This window comes from Rhododendron vialii, chromosome 3a, assembly GCF_030253575.1.
Source record: "Rhododendron vialii isolate Sample 1 chromosome 3a, ASM3025357v1".
In the NCBI taxonomy this organism is placed as follows: domain Eukaryota; kingdom Viridiplantae; phylum Streptophyta; class Magnoliopsida; order Ericales; family Ericaceae; genus Rhododendron; species Rhododendron vialii.
In genome coordinates this window covers 28,727,503-28,750,620 of record NC_080559.1, presented here as the reverse complement: position 1 = coordinate 28,750,620, position 23,118 = coordinate 28,727,503, and the positions used below count along the sequence as shown (strand labels likewise).

Sequence of the window (23,118 nt, the reverse complement as noted above, 5' to 3'; positions counted from 1 at the left end):
CCTAGTTAATCGAAGTCATTATTCAATGTCATACTCCTTTTATATACCTTGTACTACTTGAATGCACTTGGCAGCAATGATTACCGAAGAACCCGAACTTGTTGAAATTGAAGGTCCTTCCAAAAAGCCCCGTAAGACTTAGAGGCAAGTGGAAGAGTATACCTTACTCAAGGTTATGATCAATGAGCTTTCTGAAAAGTGAAAGTGGCCTGCTGAAAATGGGTTTAGACCCGGGTTCTTCACACACTGTGAGGTCGAGTTGACAAAGTTGTTGCCAGATGCACACATTAAGGCCAACCCCCACATCGACTCAAAAGTAAGGTATTGGAAACAAACATACCATAAGATACTTGACATAACTGGTCTTAGTGGGATGAGTTGGGACCATACCAACAAACGCATTTTGGTCGATGACTCAACGGTGTGGGCGGAGTACAAAAAGGTAACTATCAATGGTTTATTTGATAGTTAATGCATCAGATTTCGTACTAATAACTTACAATGTTTGTGTAGGCCCAATCAAAAAAGGCCAAAGGCATGAACATAAAGCCATTCCCAATGTTTGATGATTAGGTTGTCCTCTTTGGAAAGGATAGGGCAAAGGGGGAGGGTGCGGAGGATCCGGTGCAAATGGCAATGCCGGATGTATTTGGTGGACCGGATGATGTTTACATGCTCCACTTTGGTCCAGAATTCGACGGTTCATTCTTCAATGAAACCCCTTCCACTCCCACCCTTACTTCCACACGTCCGAACTCCACACCTCCGGCCTCCACACCGCATAGGTCACTCCCGACCACCACTCCCCGACCGACCTCGACCCCGGCTAATCCTGTTCCTAAGAAGGGGAGAAATAGGACAAGAATGGGTGAGGAGGAAGAATCCTTCCATGCAAACATGAATGCTTTTCTGAAGGATACCTCTAGCCATATGGGGGCAATGGTGAACTCAGTTGGGTATGAACGATACCTATCAGAACGTCGATAGAACGTTCAGAACGAGCTCGGGAAGCTTAATATCACACTTACACAAAAATTCAAGTTAAGTGTTGTTATTTGTGAAGAGGAACAGAGGGTGGACAACTTCTATGGGTGTAAAGAGCAGGAGAGACAAGAATATATTGAGGCCATCCTCAATGGTGAGATCTATGGACCAATTTGAAGTGGCCAAGAGTGAGAATATTGGTACCTATTTTTTGAAGAGGCCAATATTGCAAATGATATAAATAGGGTTGGCATTTTTTGTGTAACTAAGTAATTTTATAACTAGTGGTACCAATTTTTTGTGTAATTAAGCGCCGATGGATGTGTAATCACTAAACTTTGTAATCTTTTGACACTAAACCTTGTAATCTTTTGACACTAAACTTTGGTTCGATGATGTTATGTATTGTTGCATTTGGTGTACCTTTTGGTAAATGTGAGATTCTAACGGAAAAAATATTTGCATGACAGGTTATGGGCAATGATGAATGAGTTCACTTGTTAATGAAGGTAGATACCTTGGTGGGGTAAAATTAAATGCAGCCATGAGTACCATTTTCATTGTCAACTTATATTTGCTGAGCCATCATCATTTTTTAGTTGTGCTTGCTGGCAACTAGACAGTGTGTGTGTGTGTGTGTGTGTGTGTGTGATTGCAATCCAGTGCAAAGTGCAAGTATCACAGGTTTTACTTAGCACTAGACACTATGCTAAACTGCAGAAAACAGCATGCCAAACCCAGAAATCAACTACATGCAGCCATGAGTACCTTTATCTGGGCAATGATGAATGAATTTAATGAATAATTAAGGTAGATATCTTGGCGGGGTATAATTAAATGCAGCCATGAGTACCTTTATGATTCCTAATTTATATTTTCTGAGCCCAAAAAAGTTTTCAGCTCTGAGTACCCTTTTTGCAGGCTATGTTCATGGGTTTTCTTGTTGTTTTGTGCTATTTCTGGGTTTACCATGCAATTGGCAGGCTGTGTGTGTGTGTGCTCAGTTAAGTGCTGTGTGTGCAGCAGGTTTTTGGTTCAAAAGTGCAGGTTTTGTGGTTAAAAAAAAGGCAGATTTTTTGTCCAAGTTAAGTCTTGGTTGATGATTGAAAATTCAGTGGTTTGTTGGTTAAAAAACCCCATGAACAACAGGTTAGTTGGTAAAATTAGTGGATTGGCTATGATGATATTTGTTCTGAGCCTAAAGATAGGTGGTTTGACATATATTGGTGGATATTAGGGCTGTTACTCGAAACCGGAAAATCGATCGAAACCGAAAAAATCGGACCGGACCGGATTTTTAAAACCGGTTGAATAATTTCGATCCGGTTCCAGTTTATAAAATTTTATAAACCGAAAAAATAATTTCGATTCGGTTTATGTGTTTTAAAAACTGGTTGAAACCGGACCGGTTATATATATGTATAATATATACATACATACATATATATATATATATATATATATATATATATATATATATATATATATAACATAGGGGAGGGGTTGAATTATGAATTTTTGGTTGATATTTTGAGGTGTATAATGGTCTAATAAATATATTTATTATATAAAAACTATTTTTATGGGCTTAATTATGTTTTTATGGGTTTTTTTTTATGTATTGGGCTCAAAATTGATCTTTTTTTGTTGAGCTCAAAAAAAAGGGTTGAATTATAAATTTTTGGTTGATATTTTATGGGTTGAATTGTGAATTTTTTGATGTGTTGAGCAAAAAATATGCCCCATGAATGAAAACCGGATAAACCGGACCAAAACCGGTTGAGCCGGTCGAAACCGGACCGGTTTTATCTCAACCGGTTCCGGTTTCTAAAAATCTCAAACCGGATATCCGGTTTCGACCGAAAAATACACCCAAACCGGTCGAAACCAGACCGGTATCACCCCTAGTGGATATGGTCTGGCTATGACTAGCTTAGCTTTCTGTTTGTGCTGTTGCTGCTGGTGTTTCAATTGCTATGTTAAGTGAGTGTGTGTTACAAGTGGCTATGATGTTGTAAAAGTTGAGCCAAATTTGATTGACAATGTTGTTTTCGGCTGTTACCATGTTATTTTGTTCTATTTGAGGGCAGTTTTCTGCTGTTACCATGTTATTCTGTTCTGTTGGAGGGCAGTTTTCTGCTTATGAAGTGATATTTTCTACATTGACCATGCAGTTTTCTGCTGTTTAAGTGTTGTTTTCTGCATTTACCATGCACTTTTCTGCTGTTTAAGTATTGTGTTATGCATTTTTCTGCAGTTTTTATGGGTTATGAAAAGGTTATATAGTTGGCTATGATGTTAAGTAATCTGAGCCAAAAGGCACAAAAAAACATGTTAGGTACTGCCGATATCATAATCCCACTTCTCAAGTGACTTTGGATTTAAAACCAGTGGGGCAGATTTTTGGTTCAAGCTTATGTGTACAGCAGGTATTTGAGCATGCTTTTTCTGATGGGTGTGTGCGTGTGCGCGCCTCATCCAATGTGTGCTACTGTTTTCGGGCATCGTTGGGGTGTGATTTTGGACTGTTTTTGGGCTGCCCCTCTGATTTAGATATATTTGACCGTCCTGTTGTTGTGAGTGTGTGCATCAGCAGGGCTGTATGTGGTTGCCACTAGACACAAAACAACATGCTAAATTCAGAAAACAGCATGCTAAACTCAGAAAATAGGTATATGGGCATGAATGTGTGTGTTCTCTTTATTTATGGGCAATGATGAATCAATTCTATTATTAATTAAGGTAGATACCATGGCGATGTATCATTAGATGCAGCCGTGAGTACCCTATGATTCCCGAATTAAATTTTCTAAGCTCAATCCAGTCTAGCTATGGGTTTAGAAACCTATTTTCTTGATCTGCATGTTGTTTTCTGCAATGTAGAAGGCTGTTTTGTGGGTTTGGCAGTGATGATATTTGATGTGAGCCTAAGGTTGCTTTCAAACTGCATTGGTACCTGTTTTTGGACTGTTGTGTGTGTTGTGTTGTGTTGTGTTGTGTTGTTGCTGCTGCTGTTATTTTTGGACTGCTGAAAGTTTTTGGACTGTTGCTGCTGTTCTGGAAAGTTTTGGGTTACACTTCGGCATGCAGTGTGCAAGGTTTTTTTTCAAATTGATTGTTGTGTGTGCAGCAGGTTTTTGGTTCAAACATTTTGAGGTTTGAATGCAGTTTTACTGCACATTGCTATGCAAGTGCAACTGCTGCTACTGCTCTATGTGTGTGTGTGTCCAAACTGCAGTTTTAATAGGGATTGGAGATTGTTCTAGTGCAATTTTTTGAGGGATTTGAGCAGGTGTACGTGTGTGTGTGTTCTAGTAGGTGTGTTTGTGGTTTTAGCATCCAAAGAGGTGTTTGTGTTGCTGTTGTGTCCAAATAGGATACACCTTTTACAAAATCTGGTGCTGCTACTGTTATGGCTGATTTTTTGTTCAAATTGACTGTCGTGTGTGAATCAGGATTTTTGTTCAAAAAATTAAATGTTTGAATGCATTTTGGGTTCCAAACTGTGTCCAAGATTGTGCTTGATGTATCAACCGGGCCCTTATCTAGATTTTTTTTGGCTATGATGATAAATTTTTCAAAGACGTGTTGAGGACTTAGACGGGGCAACATTAGAAGGTCAAATTGGGCACTAATGTTGCAGCCTACTAGTCCTTAAAAAAGTGGTCTTGAACTTACAAATTATCTAAGCCAAATGTTAACAACTGTTCGATACGTATCCAAACACGCCACCGAGTCCTACAGGAAAAAGAAGCAATGGAAGACCAAGAAGAGGATGAAGCATTGCAATTTTTTCTTAGGTTTCATATGTTGTATTTTGTTGGCACATTTTATTCGATTCAGAATGAAGGTGTAAGTATAAGTTTGAGAATTTCGAAATGAAGATTGTCTTATGTAGAGTAAAATTTTGTGAATGGACACGAGTTGTTTATTTCTTGAATGGAATCGAGTTGTTAATTTTGAATTTCTTCATTGGATCATTACTATAACTCTTTTTTTAGACAAATGATTTTTATTGGTAAATTGCGTGTCCCTCATGTGTCTAACTCGTGGATTCAGCTACAAAAAAAATACATGAACAATATGAAAAATCTTTGCTAAACAAGAGTGTATATAGAATTGCAACATCTCCTCCTCCTACTCGCTCCAAGCCCGGTGTGCCATTCAAATGATGCAAAAAAAACAAAAATGTAAAACTAGATATTTAAATGGAGATTTGTGGGATGAGATAGGAATAATGAATGCTATTTATAATGAAATTAACCAATATTAATGAAATAAAACAAAATATAATAACCCATTTTAAAAACAAAATTTTCATATTATTATAAAAATGGAAACATGTGGGTGGTATTTAACTAATTTAAAAAACGAATTATATGTTTAAAAAATGATTTTTTAAATATTATTATATTACTTAACGAATTTATTATTGATTATTTGTGAAAAAATTAAATTAAAAGTTGGATTTCATAATTATATGTTTAACGTAATAAATAATCAAATTATACACTGCACAAGGGCAAATGAGTCATTTGACAGCTTTTTACATCATACACCCAATTTATCCTTCATCCAAACCAAGTATTAATTTATCCTCCTTCTCTAATACATCATCCAAACCATTTACTTTTTAATACACCTTCTATAAATATCACATCAATGTGGGTCCTCATTTCTTAACTAATACCCCTTACTATTTTATCCTCCCTTCATAAATAATACACCCAAAACTCATACCGCATCCAATCGGGCCCTAATGGTGGAAAAGTAGAGAGAAGCAAAAGCTAGCGTTATTTTGTAGAAAGCGAGTCTTTGTTTCGGATCATAGTTTATTATTACTAGCCCTGGATTTCCCTCCCCCTATCTAACTTGATGTATCCTTATCAAAAAATTTTAATAAATTTTTGTTTGCCGATAAAAAAAATGGTCTACAATTGAGATAACCACATAGCGATGAAAAGGAGAACAATGATATGCAGAGGTGGAGCCAAAAATTTATATTAGTAGGGTCAAAAATATTTTTTATATCCTAATCTAAAGTGTAGTGATATTAAGATAAGATATTATTTATAAGATAGATTACACTAATAATCTAAGTTTGCTTTACAATTGGCACCAAAGACTTACGGAGTATTATATTTTGGAAACAATGAATGATAGCCTCATTTATTATATTATCAACTCTCGAAAGAAAGAGAACGCATGTGATTTTTAAACATTTGAAGCAAGTTGGTGCAATTTATCGAAAAATCTTGGGAACACAATTTTGCAGACACGCTGTATTTAGAATCATTTTCGTGTACATTAAACGACTCCATATAAACACAATTATATTCAAAATTGTATTTAAAATTTTTTCCCTAGCAATCCTGTACAGGAGTAGAATTACATTAATGTTTCTGTTCGGGTTTTTTTGTTGGTTCTTTCTGAGTCCAGTTCCACAATTGCAATGCGATCAGAATGATAAAAGAAATTCTCTAATCTCAAATTAAAAATGTCATGTCAAATGGATGAATTAACGTCTGCTAACTAATGTCAAATTTTATACACAACAAATATGGTGTCAAATCTTTTCGATCTGTATTACTTTATATTCTTCAAAACTCAATTCAGGTCTGTGAAATAAAAAAATTGACCTCCCTAAATTCAAGTTCAATGAGTCTGTGAATTTTTTTTCTTAACCTCCCTGAATTCCAGTTCAATGTTTGTGATGCTCTATGAAGCACGTAATTTTTTATATCAAAAAAAAATGTGGGGGACTCAATGGACAAAGATACGTACTTTCTTGAGTTTCTTCATCCAATTATAGGCAACTGGAGGTGCGGTTCATGTGCTTGGTATTAGTTTTATACTTTTATTTTCTGCGAACCTGATTTCGCTAGGTGAGTTTGAAATAGGACTGCACATACTGTGTTCTGATTGCCCTTTTTAATGGTTTGTCCGGTCTGTGGATGCCCATTTGCCCTAATGAGGTTCCTCTTTCTTGTGTAGGCTTTCGCCTCACAATCGAATACAACTGCTCACATTTGAAAAAAAAAAAAAAGGTGCGGTTCCACTTCCACTGAATTCACGACTAAAATTCAATACCTAAGTCAGCCAATCAAACAATTCCAAAAACCACGAAGCGACATAGCACGGTTGGTTCCTTATTTTCCCTCTGAAGGAAAATGACCTAAGTTCGAGTCCTCATGGAGGAGGTGTTAGACCCCGTTGTAACAACTAAAAAAACTAACCCATAACATTCTATCGTCTGAAAAAAAAAAAAAAAAAAAAATTCAAGCAATTCTACCATTTTTATTTTTAATTATTATTCCTTGAGAACTCCACGTGTTTTCGATATGAGGTAGTCAGCTGTTTGTTGAGTGGGAAATCACTGGAACTGCAAGTTTTGGTTCTACAAGAATATTTTTATAGCTAGTCTTTCCTCCATATGATCTTTATTTGATTCCCCATGATATATATCCAATCCAACAAAAACATACAAGTAATTACCAGTAAAAATTATGAAAAAGGTTTAAAAATTTCCTTCCATTACGGTATATTTAGATCCAATTTTATTTATCAATCCAAGGAGTATTAGTGCATTTAATTTTCCTAAAACTAGAATCATTCATAATCTATGTTTATACTACCTTTGAAAATATGATTAATGTTAACTACTGCTAATAAAAGTTCAAGAACAATGATTAGATTTTAGAATAAAATGTTAAGTTTGTGGTTTAGAGTGAGTTTGTTATTTTTTAAAAAAAAAAAATTAGAGTACTGAATTGGAGTTGGCTTGAATAGAGTGACCTTCCATTTAACTAGTTTTCTTATAAAAGATACTCCCTCGATCCCCAAGAAGCCAGTATTCCAATATTTCTGTCGGTCCCTTAATAATTAGTATTTTTTTTTTTTGAAAAGTTAATAAGCAAAAGTTTATACAATTATGATTTTTGTCCTTTTGAAAAGTTATGGGAAAAGAGTTGATGGATAAAAGTGGAGGATAATTTTGTAAAAGTGGAGGTAAAAAATAACGTGAAATGTGTAATGATGATGTCTATTTAATAAGTTAAACTTACGATACTTAAAAAGGGAAAGAGCATAGTTCTTTGATACTCTTGAATAGAGAAATTAATGCAGGTAAAACTAGAGTATTGTTCAGTAGACGCTCTAATTACATGACGCCTGTAAACATTTAATTTCAGTAGAGCGTCTACCATACAGTACCCTTTAGGCTCCACATATCTCCTTTCATCTTCACACATATAATTTCATCTTTTTCGCTTAATCAATTATAATCTGCAAATAAAACGCGGCATTTATTAGACTACAAGGCTCTAGTTTTTTTTTTTTTTTCATTTACTAACCCCATGACTATGAGAGCATCAAGTCGTAAAAATATTGTATGGATGTATTCTTACAAAAATTTATCAATTGATCAGTTGAATTTTTGTCCATTAGATTTTTTTTGTGTAGTCACTTTTATACGTTTTCGATCAAGGCTAGGCCAGCTTTGAGTTGTTTTGGAGCCCTGGTGAATTTTCAAAAAGGACACTTTCATATTTTTCAAGAAATATAATTCGATAAGATACATATATGCGGTAAAAAAAAATCAAAATTTAAAACCACAAAAGTTGCAAATTACAATAAGAATTCCAAAGTACAAGACCGGATTGGGCTTAATGAATTTATATGTCTTTCGGATTGGGGCCTTATCTGTAGGCTGTTTTGGAGGGGGCCTAGTGGGTCTTTCCATAGGGTCGAATATACTAGAAAATAGTATTTAGTAGAACGTTTATAACTCGGTGGCGACGCAAGCTGGCTTGGACGTATGATTATGAAGGAAATAATTACTATTTGTAAGTATATGTTGAAATCAAATGTTTTATATACTTCTAAACGGTGTTATGTTGGAGTATTTGCTAAGAGAATAATTGAAATTTTAATTAATTGAGACTTATTAATACTCTGTTTTGCTTGATTTGCACTTTGAAGGGTTTTTTTTTTTTTTTTCCCCTTTTCGTCAACTCACTATTGGAATTCATACTTTTTTTTAGTTGAATGACATTACGTGCAACACTACTTTCAAAATCTAGTGGGAAAATTTTGTAAACTAACCAAGCGAAAAAATAAGTTGATTTTCTATTCCGAAAACTGAAAAGTAAAGATTTTCTCTAATTTTTTTTTTTTTGGAATTGAAATGTACACTACTCCTAGCAAGTTGTGAAATCGAATAATATGGTGACGGGGCTGCTGGCTGTAGACGGCTTGATGTCACAAGAAGTAACTGTAACCTTCTTCACCTTTGGGCGATTTAAATATAACGGTGATACACCCATCACACACTTTCATCGCAATCCTAATCTCACCGTTTGTCTCGGTAATCAATAGTTGAGATTGTTTTTAAATTTTGACCGTTAATAAGTAACTCTTACCGGTAATAGTCCATTTTCAATCCGGACTATCCAAAATACTTTTGAAATATGAGATAATTGTAGCGGGCTGTTCACAACCTCTATGCGGTGGGCGTATCATTTTTTATTTAAATAACGGAGCGCCGTATATCAAGTACTCGGATGCCAGCCAGGACCTTAACCGTTGGATGTGCTGTGATAGGTTAGCCAGAGAAATGTCATTCCTTCGACTTCAACCATAGACATTTTTTTTTTGAACCGCTTCAACCATAGACTTTGAAAACGACTTCAACCATAGACTTTGCAAACTTACCTAAGTGCCCACACATGACTGCTTGAACTACTGCTCTGGGCTGATAGGGATAAATTTTGGTATCTCTATCATGTTCATATAATTTGTTTATTATCTAATAACATATATTAAAACAAATTATTTGGTTTTCAAGTCTCCTATTTTAAAGAGAGAATTACAACTTACTATGGAAACTGGTCGTCTTATCAATAGAAGAATCCTTATGTGTTATAAAAAAATAAATAAATCAATAGATGAACGTCTATTCTTTTCTCTCTCTTAATTGAGTTGAAGTCTTATTTTTTTGGCTCATCTCGTCTCGTCGAGACAATCTAGTCAAACACAATAATTTGACATAAATCTAACAGATGCGAAAAAAATTTAAATAACAAAACAGAAAAAGGCCCAGAGCCTCGGACTTTCTTCTTTTTTCTTTCGGGAAACTAGGCCTTACCCTAACTTATTCAACCCAAGCCCAAAAAAATACGTTGGGCCTCCGCCCCATCAAAATCCTATTGCCATCAAGTAGGGCAACTGTATGCCACATCACAGTGAGCTGTCGTTTCCTTACTGGTCCGTTCTAAAACCCTTGTGCACACCGGCGTCACCTAAACAAGTTGCAAAATTGACAAAACCCTAAACCCTAATTCCCCCAGTATAAAAACCCTCGCGACCCTTCTAAAGTTCCGTCGCCTCTCTACCCTCATCTCTCTCTCTAGACCGATATTCTCTAATCTCCACTACTGAATCACTCCAAGTACTACTTTGCAGACATGAGACCCCCATTGAGTATGCATCCTTCAACTCCAAATCACTACTTCTTCCTAATTTTTCATCGGTTTGGAAACAGTCTTTAATTTGCGTGAATTTTGTTGAATTTTTTTTTTCAGGCCGTGGTGGCGGCTTCAGAGGGAGAGGTGATGGAGGCGGCTTCAGAGGGAGAGGCGATGGAGGCGGCTTCAGAGGGAGAGGCGGAGGCAGAGGGAGAGGCGGCGGCGATAGAGGTGGAAGCACGATGAGAGGCCGCGGTCGTGGCGGCAGCGATAGGGGGAGGGGTCGCGGCCGCGGCGGAGGAATGAAGGGAGGGAGCAAGGTAGTGGTGGACGCGCATAGGCATAAGGGAGTGTTCGTTGCTCATGGGAAAGAGGATGCGCTTTGTACTAAGAACTTGGTTCCCGGTGAAGCCGTGTATAACGAGAAGAGGATCTCTGTTCAGGTAGTTTTGAGTAACGTATATTTTCCGGCTTTCGATATCAAATCGGTTCTGCTGTAGGTTATTTGTGTCGAGATTTTTGATCTAATTGATTTTGGTAATTAGTATTTTGGATGAAGCTTATATGTGTTGAGTCTGTTGACCCTAGTATTTGTGGGCTTAGGAAGCTGGTTGAATAGAATGAAAATGTTAAATGGAGTGAAGCACTACAGTAAATGTGTTAGAATTTGGATTTAGTAGGGAAGTTTATTCTGAGGCAGAAGAGATCTTTTGGTTTATCTCACAAGTCTGCTGTAGTAGTCAAAGGAGGCTGCACTTTTGATTCTTGCCATGACAGCTATCATTACATCATTTCTTATGAAAAAGATTGTGCTTTAATATTTGTTTGTCATGTACTCTTTTGTATTTTTTTTTTCCCCGGGTTTTTGTGTATAAGTTTTTCTGAACCGATTCTAGTTTTTCAGGGAATCTTCGCTTTTTTTTCCTCGATGCTTTTAAGGACTATATATTGTACTAGTGCTTTTTAACTTATATTACCCTTAACATTGACTTATAAGGTTTAAGCCTTAAGGTTTCCGTTTAAGATGCTAAGCCCTTGCATGCCAAAGAGTTTATCGGTCAGCGACTTGGTTTGTTGTAACTTGGTTCTTCGTAAGTGCGATTGAAGTTGGTGTTTTGCAATGTTGTAGCTATCGATTTGCAATGTCGTAGTTGTTGATTAGTAATTTTGCATTGCTGAGTTTTTGTTCGTTGGAAAATTTAATTTTGCAATTGTCCGAGATGGTACCTTTGGTATGGCCCTATGGGTATAGATTCATAACCTTTGCAAGTAATATATCTCCTGATGCATGTAGTCATTTTTTCTCCCACAGAATGAGGATGGAACCAAGACTGAGTACAGGGTCTGGAACCCTTTCCGCTCTAAGTTGTGTGCTGCGATTCTCGGTGGAGTTGATGATATCTGGATTGTAAGTTTGTCTGGTTCTTGTTTATTTTGCCTTAAGTTTTAGATCTTCAAGTAGGCATTTGTGAGTTATAAACTATCTATTGATCGGTGCTTGGATCTAATTGCCTTTCTTCATATTCAAACAAGGTGCCTGGTGCCCGGGTCCTGTACCTTGGAGCTGCTTCGGGAACCACTGTATCTCACGTGTCAGACCTTGTTGGCCCTGTAAGTAATCCTGGAGCTATTGTTTCCTCTATCTATTACCTACCGGGAGCTGCAGTTATTGATTTTCTCTCTCCCATGTTTCTCTTGCTCTCTTTTATTGGTAGGATGGAGTGGTCTATGCAGTGGAATTTTCTCATAGAAGTGGTAGGGATTTGGTAAACATGGCGAAGAAGCGAACAAATGTTATACCTATCATTGAAGATGCTAGACATCCAGCCAAGTACAGGATGCTGGTGGGCATGGTTGACGTAATCTTTTCCGATGTTGCTCAGCCTGATCAGGTTTGCTTTCTATTGCTAGCGTCATAGAGTGAAATTGTCTGCTAAAGGATATTGTAAGTCAATATCTGATGGGTTTTGGTGATGGTTTGAGAGGGTTTCACCCATTATATTCCAGTGTTCTAAAACAAGGAATTAATTGCCGATTAATTGTTGGCGGCGCCTATCCGATTAGGTCCGAATATGCACCGGTTAATTGCCGATCGCTTGAAGGTGGCTGACCGACCGACTAGCGCCGAACGACTTTTAGAACATTGATACATTCTTGGTTCACCATTTTAATGCTCATTAAGAATTTGATCGACATTTCTTTTTCCGCAATAGCATATAGTTTATAATCTTAAATTTTATTTCCTAATCTTGTTTTCTTGTAAGATATTTGCTTTCCCCTACTATAGGGTTCCTTGGTGAAGGTATCCCCACTTCTTGCTTCTGCTCACAGAAGCTAAACTGTATGCTTTAGGTTCTTAAATAAAATTAAGTTCATGTTGCAAAGCCTAATGTTTTGGAACTATGTTTGTATTTTTGCATGCGTGGTGGTGTGACCCTTTCAAGTAAACAATAGTGCATTTGGAATTCATGGCTTTTCAAATTTTCTGATTGTATTTTGTTCCTCCTCTTCTTGATGATATTTTTTTTTCCCTCTTTTTTGAGTTTCCTTTTTGGGGTAATCTTGTTGATATTTCTTGAACTTGACTAAAACTTGGTTTCAAAGATTCCATTCTATTTTATTTTACTTTCCTTTGCATATATTTATTTTGAAAATTTTGTTATCAGCCTGCATATGATGAGTTACTCGGATTCCCCTTCAAGACATCATGAGTGATGCAAAACCGAGTTTCTGATGCGCTTGTAGATATGGCTTATAGATATGGTTTGATAATATGTTTGTAATTTTACCCCTTAATGAACCTATCACCGCCTCTTGTATAGTTATTAAGTTTGTTATCCAATAGTGCGTGAACACTATTATTAATGATGAATATATATCATGTGATCAATATATTGGGTTTCACTTCCTGACTTGTATAGTTGCTTGCTTACTTACTAGAATTGCAGTTCAACCTGAGCATGTAAGGGTGAGATCAAAGCTCTGACTTTTTTTGCGTTGTGGGACTTCACTTTGCTGATAATCCTCTTCTGTGTCCAATACGTTGCTAAATTGCTCTAATCGATTCAATCTTCTATTGAGCTACTGCAATTATGTCATCTTTGTTCTCAAAATATTGGACACAGAGAAGCAAACAAGTTTTAAAACAGACTCTTCAATGAAGTTTCTTACCAGACTTCCTCTATGTATTATGCTTTTATTTTTTTGCTTATACCATTTCCTTTGCAGGCTAGGATCTTAGCCTTGAATGCATCATATTTCCTGAAAGCTGGAGGCCATTTTGTAATATCAATCAAGGTTTGTAAGTTAGGATTAGTGTGCATCACTTTTCCATTGACAACACTTACACAGATCAAATATTACAGGACATGTGAAATTGACAAAACCTTTTTTGTTAATCTTTTGTTGTTGGTTATCTTTAAAATGTTCCTATGAGCTCTCTATGTGCTGATTTTCTGTTTCTTTCCAATGTCTTAAGGCCAACTGCATCGACTCAACTGTTCCTGCTGAAGCAGTATTTGCGCAGGAGGTGAAGAAGCTGCAGGCCGAGCAGTTCAAGCCCATTGAACAGGTCACTCTTGAACCTTTTGAGCGGGATCATGCTTGTGTGGTTGGTGCATACCGCGCGCCAAAGAAACAGAAAGCAGCCTCCTAAATAGCAGTGCGGTGTTTCCTTTCCTCAACAGCATGGGTACTAGAAGCTGATGGGATGTCTGAAATTTCTTATGAGTGGGAATGTATCGGTTTTTAGGTTATTTTGTTGCGCCTTATTTATTCTCGCATTTGTCAAACAGGATTTATTTGTTCCAATGTGAAACTCTAGTTTAGTAACTTCGTTTGGAATGTGAAAAACTATGCAAACTTTGTTGATCGTCCACCTCGTTTAGATGCCGAGCAAATGAAACGCCTGTATTTAGAGAAAATGAAAAGCTATGATGCAATGGAGCGAAATTATCGGTTCATCCCAGCCTTTGTGCTGTTTGTTGCTAGTCTGGTTGGCATGGCTGATGATGGAGTTCTAATAAACTGGAGGACAAATTTTTTTTTTTTTTTTAGAAAAATGAAATTACACTTAATGTTATAGAACTAGTGAAAATTAGTTTTAATAACCGGAAGACACTTTTTTCTTTGAGAAAAGTGTAAATTACACTTGATGTTATAGGATTTTGATTTTGATTTTTTTGTTTTTTTGTAGTATTATTTGTGTTTGAATAATCAGCTTTTTATTATATAAAATTAGAATCTGGCTTGTCATGCGCTTCAGCTGATTGCAACAGTCGGATAGTATTTTTAATGGTCTAGATTTGTTTTCATATTTTTATCGGTAAGAATTAACTTTTACCGGTAAAAATTTCAGCAAATCTGAACCATTAAAATACATTTGTTCACATATAGAGATCATATGGGCATTGGCTCCAAGTCCTACAACAACATAAATACATTTGTTCATATAATTTCTTTTTGATCTCTTTAATACTACCAAGTACCAATGCAATTGTAATCTCTACTGCCACAACTGCTGAAGTTACGAACTTGAACTTCCATTTCCAAATCCGTCCCAAGACACAAACTTATCATCCCCTTCAGCATCTTGATCTTTCGGAGCACTTCAAAACTCCAGAACACTTCGTCAACGACCTCACGGATTTCGCATCGGCCGCCGGGAACGCTTCGTCGCGGGTATAGTGCGGGTCCACGCCACCGTCATCACCGCCCGTCGTCTGGTCGAAACAAGCTCCGTTCTCGAAAACGTCCTTCACGGATTTGAAATTCCAATTCGACATTCCGTCCTCATAGTTCTTCTTCCATGTCACCTGTCAATCAATCAAGAATTCCATCCATGAGTTTTCCGAAGAAAAACAAAAAAAACAGTACTAATTTGCTCCCCCCCTCCGACCAACATATTTGAATGAAAAAGCTAGCTAGCAATGGCAAAAAAAAAAAATTGTTTTTCCACCTCTTTCTTCCATTCTGGAGCGACGAAAAGATTTGCCTGACTCTTGACGCTTGGATTCATGCTTCCTCCAATTGCATAGAGTCCCCATCCCTGGTATAGATTGTTGACAACGTGTGCGTATCCATGGCGAACCCTGCATATTTTCCATCAGATGATTGAAGCACCTACAATTATGACTGCTAATTTGAAAACTTTCATTGCTATATCACTCTCAATCGTTTTTCTGAATAAAAGTTCTACTATTTGCAAAACCATTGACCCAGAAATTGTTACCTGGGCATCCTCTGATGGCAATTAGGGCCGAAACGATTGAACATGACGGTAACCTTCATATTATGGTCTCGGAAGTACCCATCGTCGTGACCCAAAAGCATGACCTTGTTCTGGTCCCTGAACCAGTTATTTGAGATTGTAACATTGGACGAGCCACGAGTGACGTCGATGAGACCGTCCTGGCATGAGTACAGGGTGTTATGGTCTAGCCAAACTTTGGAGGAGGAGACCAACCTAATCGCATCGCCATCCATGGGGCCAAGGCTTTGGATCATCCCGTCGGGACCCATCACCTCCCCTGGCGGCTGGGACCGGCAGCTGTGGATCCGAAGCCCGTGGATGATGACATTGTTCACCTGACGATACAAGTTTCATTATTAGCATTGGGGAAATGTACAGGATTTTACAAAAAAAACTTGCAGTTCTTTGATAAAACATGGAGTTAGTTATATCAGTTATTTTCTTCAAATACTGGTCAAAGTTAGTTGAGCGGGTTAGTTGGAATTACCCTCTTGCCCTGTACTCAAAACTGTTACAGTATTCTGCTAAAGTTTCTTCTTTTTGTAAATTCCTATTTCCAAATCATTTTCCTTTACCGTAGCTACTAGCTTGGGTTTTTGGTAGAAATATAGGGTACTTGCAAATCGTTGAAAACAATATAATGAAACCCAAAATACACACACCTTTTGTACGGTAATGCATGCACCACCGACGATATCGACGTTGGCGCCACGGCCGTCAATTGCGGTGAAGCTGCTAACGAGGAGCGGCTTCTCAAGCTTGATTTTCATGTCCTTCTGGAACGTGATCCAGACCTTACCCTGGACTTGGGTCGCCCCGTACCTCAGCGTTCCAGGTCGTGGGTTCAGTGCGTCATCAGAAGGATCCGTCACTTTGTACTGCGTGACGCCCCGGCCCATGTTGTTGAGCATCTTCCCAGCAAAGCCCACCGAGCAGGATGCGAGGTGGTCCCTGTGTTTATGCCAATGCGGGTCCCACCTCCAGCAGGCATCGATCACGTTTAGCTCTTTCGATCTCTTGGCAAGAGTGGCGGTTGGACACAGGAGGAGGGTGGTGAGGACAATGGCCAGAGCCAATGTTTGGAAACAGAGGGAAGCCATTTTCGAGATGTTTGGAGAGAGGATTAAGAGAGGGAGACAGAGAGAGAAAGGGAAATGGTTGTGGAATGAAGACTATTTGGGTTGAGGGGGGTATTTATAGGTGGTAAGGGAAAGGGGGTTTAGGGAAATGGTTTTTGATTTGGTTGGTTTTTGCTGGAGTTGTAGATAAAGATGAAGCTAAGTGTGGCAAAGTGAATGGTTTTGCTGATTCATGCCCTTTCTGAACTTCGAACCGATTAGCTGTACATTCTAAATATGAAGAGAGAGGTAGGGAGAAGTGTCGTTCTTGATCAGAGACCTAAGCTGTACTTCTAAATTTGAAGACAACAGCGAAAAACATGGGTAAAACTGTCTCCAGAAGTGCAGGAATTGCAGAGATTAGCCAAAATTAACAAAGACCATCTAAGTTTAGCATAGCGTAGTTGCTGGAACTAACATTGTACAGCATTCTAAGTTAAGTATACCGCAGGTAATAGCTGGGAATAACATACATCATCCTATTTATGGCTTTTCTGGGTCCTAAAATGGTGCATTAGATAAAATTGAACGTGAACAGAGAGAGAGAGAGAGAGATTCTAGCAAAGTGATTATTCGGTGCTCCACGAGCATTCACATGGCATCCCAATCTCTTTCCCCACCGCACTCCCATATAAGATACTCGAAGTTATTGTAGTTATCGGCCAACAAGATTGTGTGCTGGGGAAGGGCTTTGGCTCTACCCCAGGACCATCCAAACTAAGGGATCTCAATCGACATCATGCTGCAAATCTGAACGTTTAAGATGAATATGAACTACAAAATTTAGCAAGCAGCCTCTGAGCATCGATTTGGCAGATAAAGCAAAAATAGAAATAAACCATGTTGAAGAAAGGAAGCAATTTCCCAATAATTTTATTCAATTGATATTCCTTCAACACAACCTTTTATGTCGACGTCAAACAAAGCAACCTTTCAAGTCAATGTCAAACAAAGCAAGGTACAGTATAAGCAACGAAAAAAATCTACATCCTCAAGGCATCAAATACAGCGACAAGCTCATCCGGTAGAGACATTTTCTTGGCCAAAATAGCTCGAGTGATCACATACTTTAGGAAAATGAAGTCTTCATTGGCATGCATAGTATCAGCAAGAACTCTGGCTTACAGGCTACACTACAGGAGAGATGACATGTTATCTGATAGGATATCAACACCTTACTGCAAGGAGGCAATGTGACAATGCGTCGATCAAAACTGTCCGAATAAGATCTTCCAGCCATCAATCAACGCTTGACCCACTGGAAGCTCTTTCTGGCTTTTGCTTGTCCCGGTTTTTTCCTTTCCACAACTCTAGGGTCCCTTGTCAGGAAACCAGCTGGTGGGAAGATAGAGTAGGATGGTCAGTGTGAAATCAGAGGACGAAATGTACACAAATCTGCACCTGTATCTAGCAATTTTAATATGAGAGTAGTACATATTGTCTATCAGTTTATGGAAGAAATTTGCGGACAAACTCAGCCTACGGCCAAGTACTATTACCCCATATTGCTTTTCCCAAGCCCTATAACCAGGAAAAGCATAGCTGAAACTGAGGAGAAAAGGGAAATAATGGTAATAACCATGCTTGCATAAGTTGTACCTGATCTGAGAGGTGGACGTAGATCTGGTTCCCAGTTTTGCAAGGCTCTGCTGATCCCTAATTGAATTGCCCCAACTTGACCTGTTCCATGCAGAGTTTTCCAATTTCAGGAATAATCTCAAGAACTGATAAAAAAGCCAGAAACTTGAAATGCAATAAACAGAAGAGAACAGCATAACATGTCTAAAGTATTCCAACTGCAACTTCTACAATAACTTTTCTTAAACCAACTTTGTCAATCAGAATACAAACCTCTCCTCACTGATAAGAAAATCTCAAGATGAAAGAACAACATTTTGTTGGATTCACATAATGAAAGATGAGTTCTCCGGTATATAGCATGGAGCTACAGCGAGAACGCGATGGTAAATTAAGAACAACATACTAAGCATTTCAAGGATATAACCTAGAAAAGATGTTATGCAGGTAGCCAATGCCCCTGAACATCTTCACACTTTCTACATGCAATTCCTGGACGTCAATTTTCTTTACTCGACGAGCATATGTCATTAGGTTGAACCCTCAACTTCAAGATAACTAACATTCATCCCCACATAAGAAACACACACAAGAAATATGTAAACTACAAATTTCGTTATACAAAACAGGTAATTGGGCACGCACAAGTCTAACAAACAGTGCAGAATAGCAGCAATATTGTCCTCAAATGTCCTGATCTCCTTCCCACCATATACCCCAAGCAAGTATAACATAAAGGTAAGGGGAAAAAAGCATCATAGTATGAGGTTCTTTTACCATAACCATAAAGAAACATAGAGTTTACTACTTTACCTTAACAAGAATTACTAACTTCCGAATAATGATGCTAACCAAATCATAAGATATGATAGGACAAAGAGTTGGGCTTACCTGAGACACCACCTCCTTTCACAGTACAATCAATGTTCCACAGACCCAAAGTCTTGGTCTCAGAAAAAGGTCGCAGAAGAGCAGCACGATGATCAAGCATTGGGAAATAGACATCAAACTCTTTCTCATTAACTACAAATCTACCATCTCCAGGTTGAATCCAAACACGGGCAATGCTGCATTTCCTTCTTCCTGTGCCATAAGCCCTCCCTTTTTCATCCACTTGTCTCACTCTTGCATTGGCAACTTCCTCCTGTTTTTGGCGCTCTATTTCAGCTCTTGTCGACTTTCGTGTAGTTCTTGCATAGCGCATGTCTTCTATTTCTGCAAGAGGCGGCAATCCTTTAATGCCATCCATATCCTTGAGAGCCATCAGACTATCCAGGATTTCTTCTGTGATACCAGATGCTGCAACTAGGTCACCAAATGCACGATTTGGACCTGCAATCACACATATTGGACCAGTATGATCTTCAGTCAGACCCTGTATGGACTAGTAGAACTTGGATACATCACAAAACCTTCAGTCACATCTATTCTACATTATAAAGGGAGAGCACACTTTTGTATGGACTCTCCTTTGAGGCTGCTCACAATTTGCTATTCCAAAATTGGACAAAAAGGGGAAACATTTTACCCTTGAAATTAACTGGTGCCCTCAGTAACGATAAGGGCAGGCATTAGAGGGAAAACAAATACTATAACCACCCCCCATGAACTTGCTGCAGTTTTTTTAACCCTTCCTCCGCCAACTGCTTCAGCTTTTTGGGCTAAAGGTTACTGAAAACTCTTCCTACTGGGCCACTGGCGTCCACTTCACGGGTGTCCTCTGTGCTACCAACTTGCACATATGGGTGGTGGACAGATAGAACGAAATGGGGAAGACTTTAACGACATCTGTTTTCTTGAAATTTTACTTCATGTTTGTGACAGAAACCCATATCGAAGATATAGGAATTTACTATTATGAAACCGCACAACCAAACTAAAAGAAAAAGTTCCAAGATGATTTGCACCCGGCCTCTAGTTCTTTTTAAGAACATGGGTAAGGCCATGTTGCACATATGTAAGTTCTTACTATGTCTTTACATATATACAACATATCAAAATTTTAAATTCAGAATAGAAAGGTGAAGGATTGGAGCTTGCCTTTGAGTACATCAGAAAGCACTTTCTCTTCCTCCTTAAGCCTCCTCTCCTCTTCAACCTTCTCCTCAAGCCTCCTCTCCTCTTCACTCTTCCCAATCTCCACTCTTTCACCCAATTCCACCCTTCTCAGCTCAAACAAGTCGTCGTCGCCGAAACCAAACACGTCATCAACCTTATCCTCTCCTCCCCCCAAACTCCACGGCCCGTCCACCGTCGCCGGCTCTCCACTCTTACCCCCCACCTCCACCTCCTTCTCAACCCCCTTGAAAATATCATCCTCCGCGTCGCCCCCATCCGCCGCAGGAGATCTCAACCACGACTCCTCCTCCGCCGGTTTCGCGTCCTGGCCGGAGATTCCTTCGAGAGTTCCTCCGGCGTCTTCTTCGAACACGGATTCTTCTTCATTATCCGTGGAGAGCTTCCACAAATCGATCTTCGGAGTGGGGTAATCGCTTCCGTCGTTGTTTCGATTGGTGGAGAAAGATCGGGGGGCGGAGAGGGGGAAATTGGAGTTAGGGTTTGTGAATGGGGTTTTGGGAGTTGAGAAGTGGGTTGGGGAAGAGATTAGGGTTAGGAAACGGAGGTGGGAGGAGGATCTGGAAATGAGGCGACTGAGCATTGTAGACGGAGGACGGGAGGAGTAGAGAGAGAGGGGAAGCTCCGGTCCGGTGGAGAGAGAAGGGTTTTTGAGTCTGTTTTAGTGGGGTTTTTGAGTCTGTTTTAGTTAGGATCTGCTTACTGAAAGCCCATCTAGTTGATGGGCCATTAATACTGTCAGGCCCATTCTTGTTTGATCTTGATTTGAGACACAGCCTTCGAGTTTCGTGGCTTCTCTGCCTTACATTGGATCAAAAGTCCGCCGGGACACAAGCAATGAGTGTGCAAATCGAATTTTGATAAAATATGCACAATAGACTTCCGGTTATTGTTCGATCGATTTTCGACGAAATAGGGAAAATGACGCACATGATGTGTTTTGATAATTAATACCCACCAAGGACAAGTTAAGAACATTTGTTAATGTTGAAAATGTCCTTAACGGGTATTAATTATTAAAACACGTCATTGATCGTCATTTTCCGACAAACTATGCAAAATTCGACTTGCACACTCATCGCATGTTTCCGGTCTCTAGTTTCTGCATAATGACAATGTATAGTTAGGATGCATAAATTTTGTATGGCTGAATAAAAGCCCACAACATGTTATGATTGAACTCTTTGGACTTAGATGACACATAGTGTGAGAAGCTAGCAAAAAGCACAAAAAGAAATGAGAGGAAAAGTTTGTTAATTAAAGGAGAGATTTTGAATCACATAATTAGGCATGATGGAGAAGATAAACATGGACTGCTTTTGTTTTTGTTTTTTCCCCCCTTAAAATAAGATTTAATTAATTATGTATCCAAACATTTTAGTTTTGCCCAAAAAACTGCACCATAATGAGTTCTTTATTTTTAGAGATGCAATTATTTCCAACGTTATATTGTCCAATATTTCATATTTTGTTCCACTAAATTTTGTATCGAATACTCGAATTATATATGCTCCCGATTTAATTACTCCCTCCGTCCCATAAAGTTTGGCACTTTCACTATTTTAGCTTTATAAAAAAATTAACTATATCTTTTAATCCGTAATATCTTTTATTAGCAATATGGATCTTGTTTGATAGATTTTAATTTGTTCTATTAAACAAAGTTTAAAAACTCGCCTAAAACATTATGGATTGAAAAATATATGTAATTTAAAAATGACATGCATTCCTGAAAATGCCAAATGTTATGGGACGGAGGGAGTATGATACAAGGAGTGTTAATGAAGTTATTTCAACATCGAGATACGGAATTGCCGCTATGGTAAAAAAAGTTTGTGCATCGCACAGGTAATCACTAATTAATGTTGTAACTGTTGTTTAGATAAACTCCCTTCGTTCCATATTGAGAGTCTCATTTTCTCTCTCTTATCATTTTTCAAACAAAAAAATCAACTATTTCTGTGTATAATTTTTCGAATTATTGCGCACCGTATTAGGAATCTCGATTAGTACTTTCATTTGCTGTGAAAAAATTTAAAAAATTATACATTGAAGTAGTTGATTTTTTGATTTGAAAAATGACACTACTTTTCATGATGAACTATTAATATGGAACGGAGGGAATATGAGGAGTCTACACAGATTAGATTTTTCTTCAAGCGCGCTCCAAGAACATATAATTTTCAATTGAATAATTCTCTTAATTGAAAAGGTTTTATTCAAGGTAAGGGAGTCTTGGTCAAGAAGACTTATTGGTTAAGGAATTTCGATTAAGGAAATCATATTGGAACAAGGAAATTAACGAGTGGCGACCACCAAGCAATAGGGTTTCCAATCGGGATTAGGGTTCTTTGTGTGTGTGAGAGATATACACAATTGGTGAGAGCAAGAGAGAAAAATATATTGTGAGAGTTAGAGAGAGATAAAAATAATAATAGTGAGCGTGGGCTTGGAAATTAATATTTTAATTTCTATCTCATTATACTCAATTAATATAGTAGAATTCTCTTTTTATCCATAGAATAGGTATTAAGATCGAACCACATAAATTCTGTGATTGCGAGGATAATATTGCTCGAAAAAATGGAATTCGGGAAGTCGGAACTACTGCCACAGATCAAGAGGATCGATGATGAGGTGATGATGA

General features: G+C 38.1%; 3 protein-coding genes and 1 non-coding gene across 4 annotated transcripts; 2 read left to right on the top strand and 2 right to left on the bottom strand.

The window, feature by feature from the left end:
• The first annotated feature begins 10,321 nt into the window (after positions 1–10,321).
• On the top strand, positions 10,322–14,279 carry LOC131319641 (rRNA 2'-O-methyltransferase fibrillarin 2-like). Its single transcript, XM_058349999.1, has 7 exons — positions 10,322–10,464; positions 10,566–10,891; positions 11,761–11,856; positions 11,982–12,059; positions 12,164–12,340; positions 13,677–13,745; positions 13,927–14,279. Exons 1-7 carry the CDS (start codon positions 10,449–10,451, stop codon positions 14,101–14,103), a joined length of 939 nt encoding a protein of 312 aa, XP_058205982.1. The 5' UTR covers positions 10,322–10,448; the 3' UTR covers positions 14,104–14,279.
• On the top strand, positions 13,116–13,186 carry LOC131321434 (small nucleolar RNA snoR60). The gene has a single exon (XR_009198480.1). It is a non-coding gene; the product is annotated as a small nucleolar RNA snoR60 (small nucleolar RNA).
• A 588-nt stretch (positions 14,280–14,867) lies between the features above and the next one.
• LOC131319640 (pectate lyase 1-like) lies at positions 14,868–17,517 on the bottom strand. The gene is made up of 4 exons (XM_058349998.1): positions 16,362–17,517; positions 15,679–16,034; positions 15,406–15,538; positions 14,868–15,262 (listed from the first exon to the last, which is right to left on the bottom strand). The coding sequence occupies exons 1-4, from the start codon at positions 16,797–16,799 to the stop codon at positions 15,032–15,034; spliced, it is 1,158 nt and encodes a 385-aa protein (XP_058205981.1). The 5' UTR covers positions 16,800–17,517; the 3' UTR covers positions 14,868–15,031.
• Positions 17,518–17,660: 143 nt separating this feature from the next.
• Positions 17,661–21,137, bottom strand: LOC131319638 (small ribosomal subunit protein uS9m-like). Its single transcript, XM_058349997.1, has 4 exons — positions 20,436–21,137; positions 19,287–19,727; positions 18,417–18,497; positions 17,661–18,152 (listed from the first exon to the last, which is right to left on the bottom strand). Exons 1-4 carry the CDS (start codon positions 21,052–21,054, stop codon positions 18,061–18,063), a joined length of 1,233 nt encoding a protein of 410 aa, XP_058205980.1. The 5' UTR covers positions 21,055–21,137; the 3' UTR covers positions 17,661–18,060.
• Between the last annotated feature and the right edge of the window lie 1,981 nt (positions 21,138–23,118).

What these genes read in the sequence shown, in the direction of transcription:
- LOC131319638 (XM_058349997.1), bottom strand. Translation starts at nt 21,054, where the DNA reads ATGCTCAGTCGCCTCATTTCCAGATCCTCCTCCCACCTCCGTTTCCTA. An exon ending in GCTTTCTGATGTACTCAAAG is followed by an intron (nt 19,728 to 20,435) that starts GCAAGCTCCAAT and finishes GTGTGATTGCAG; the next exon opens with GTCCAAATCGTGCATTTGGT. An exon ending in GAAAGGAGGTGGTGTCTCAG is followed by an intron (nt 18,498 to 19,286) that starts GTAAGCCCAACT and finishes TGCATGGAACAG; the next exon opens with GTCAAGTTGGGGCAATTCAA.
- LOC131319641 (XM_058349999.1), top strand. An exon ending in GAGTTGATGATATCTGGATT is followed by an intron (nt 11,857 to 11,981) that starts GTAAGTTTGTCT and finishes TATTCAAACAAG; the next exon opens with GTGCCTGGTGCCCGGGTCCT. An exon ending in TGTCAGACCTTGTTGGCCCT is followed by an intron (nt 12,060 to 12,163) that starts GTAAGTAATCCT and finishes TTTTATTGGTAG; the next exon opens with GATGGAGTGGTCTATGCAGT.
- LOC131319640 (XM_058349998.1), bottom strand. Translation starts at nt 16,799, where the DNA reads ATGGCTTCCCTCTGTTTCCAAACATTGGCTCTGGCCATTGTCCTCACC. An exon ending in TGCCATCAGAGGATGCCCAG is followed by an intron (nt 15,539 to 15,678) that starts GTAACAATTTCT and finishes GAAAATATGCAG; the next exon opens with GGTTCGCCATGGATACGCAC. An exon ending in CTCCAGAATGGAAGAAAGAG is followed by an intron (nt 15,263 to 15,405) that starts GTGGAAAAACAA and finishes ATTGATTGACAG; the next exon opens with GTGACATGGAAGAAGAACTA.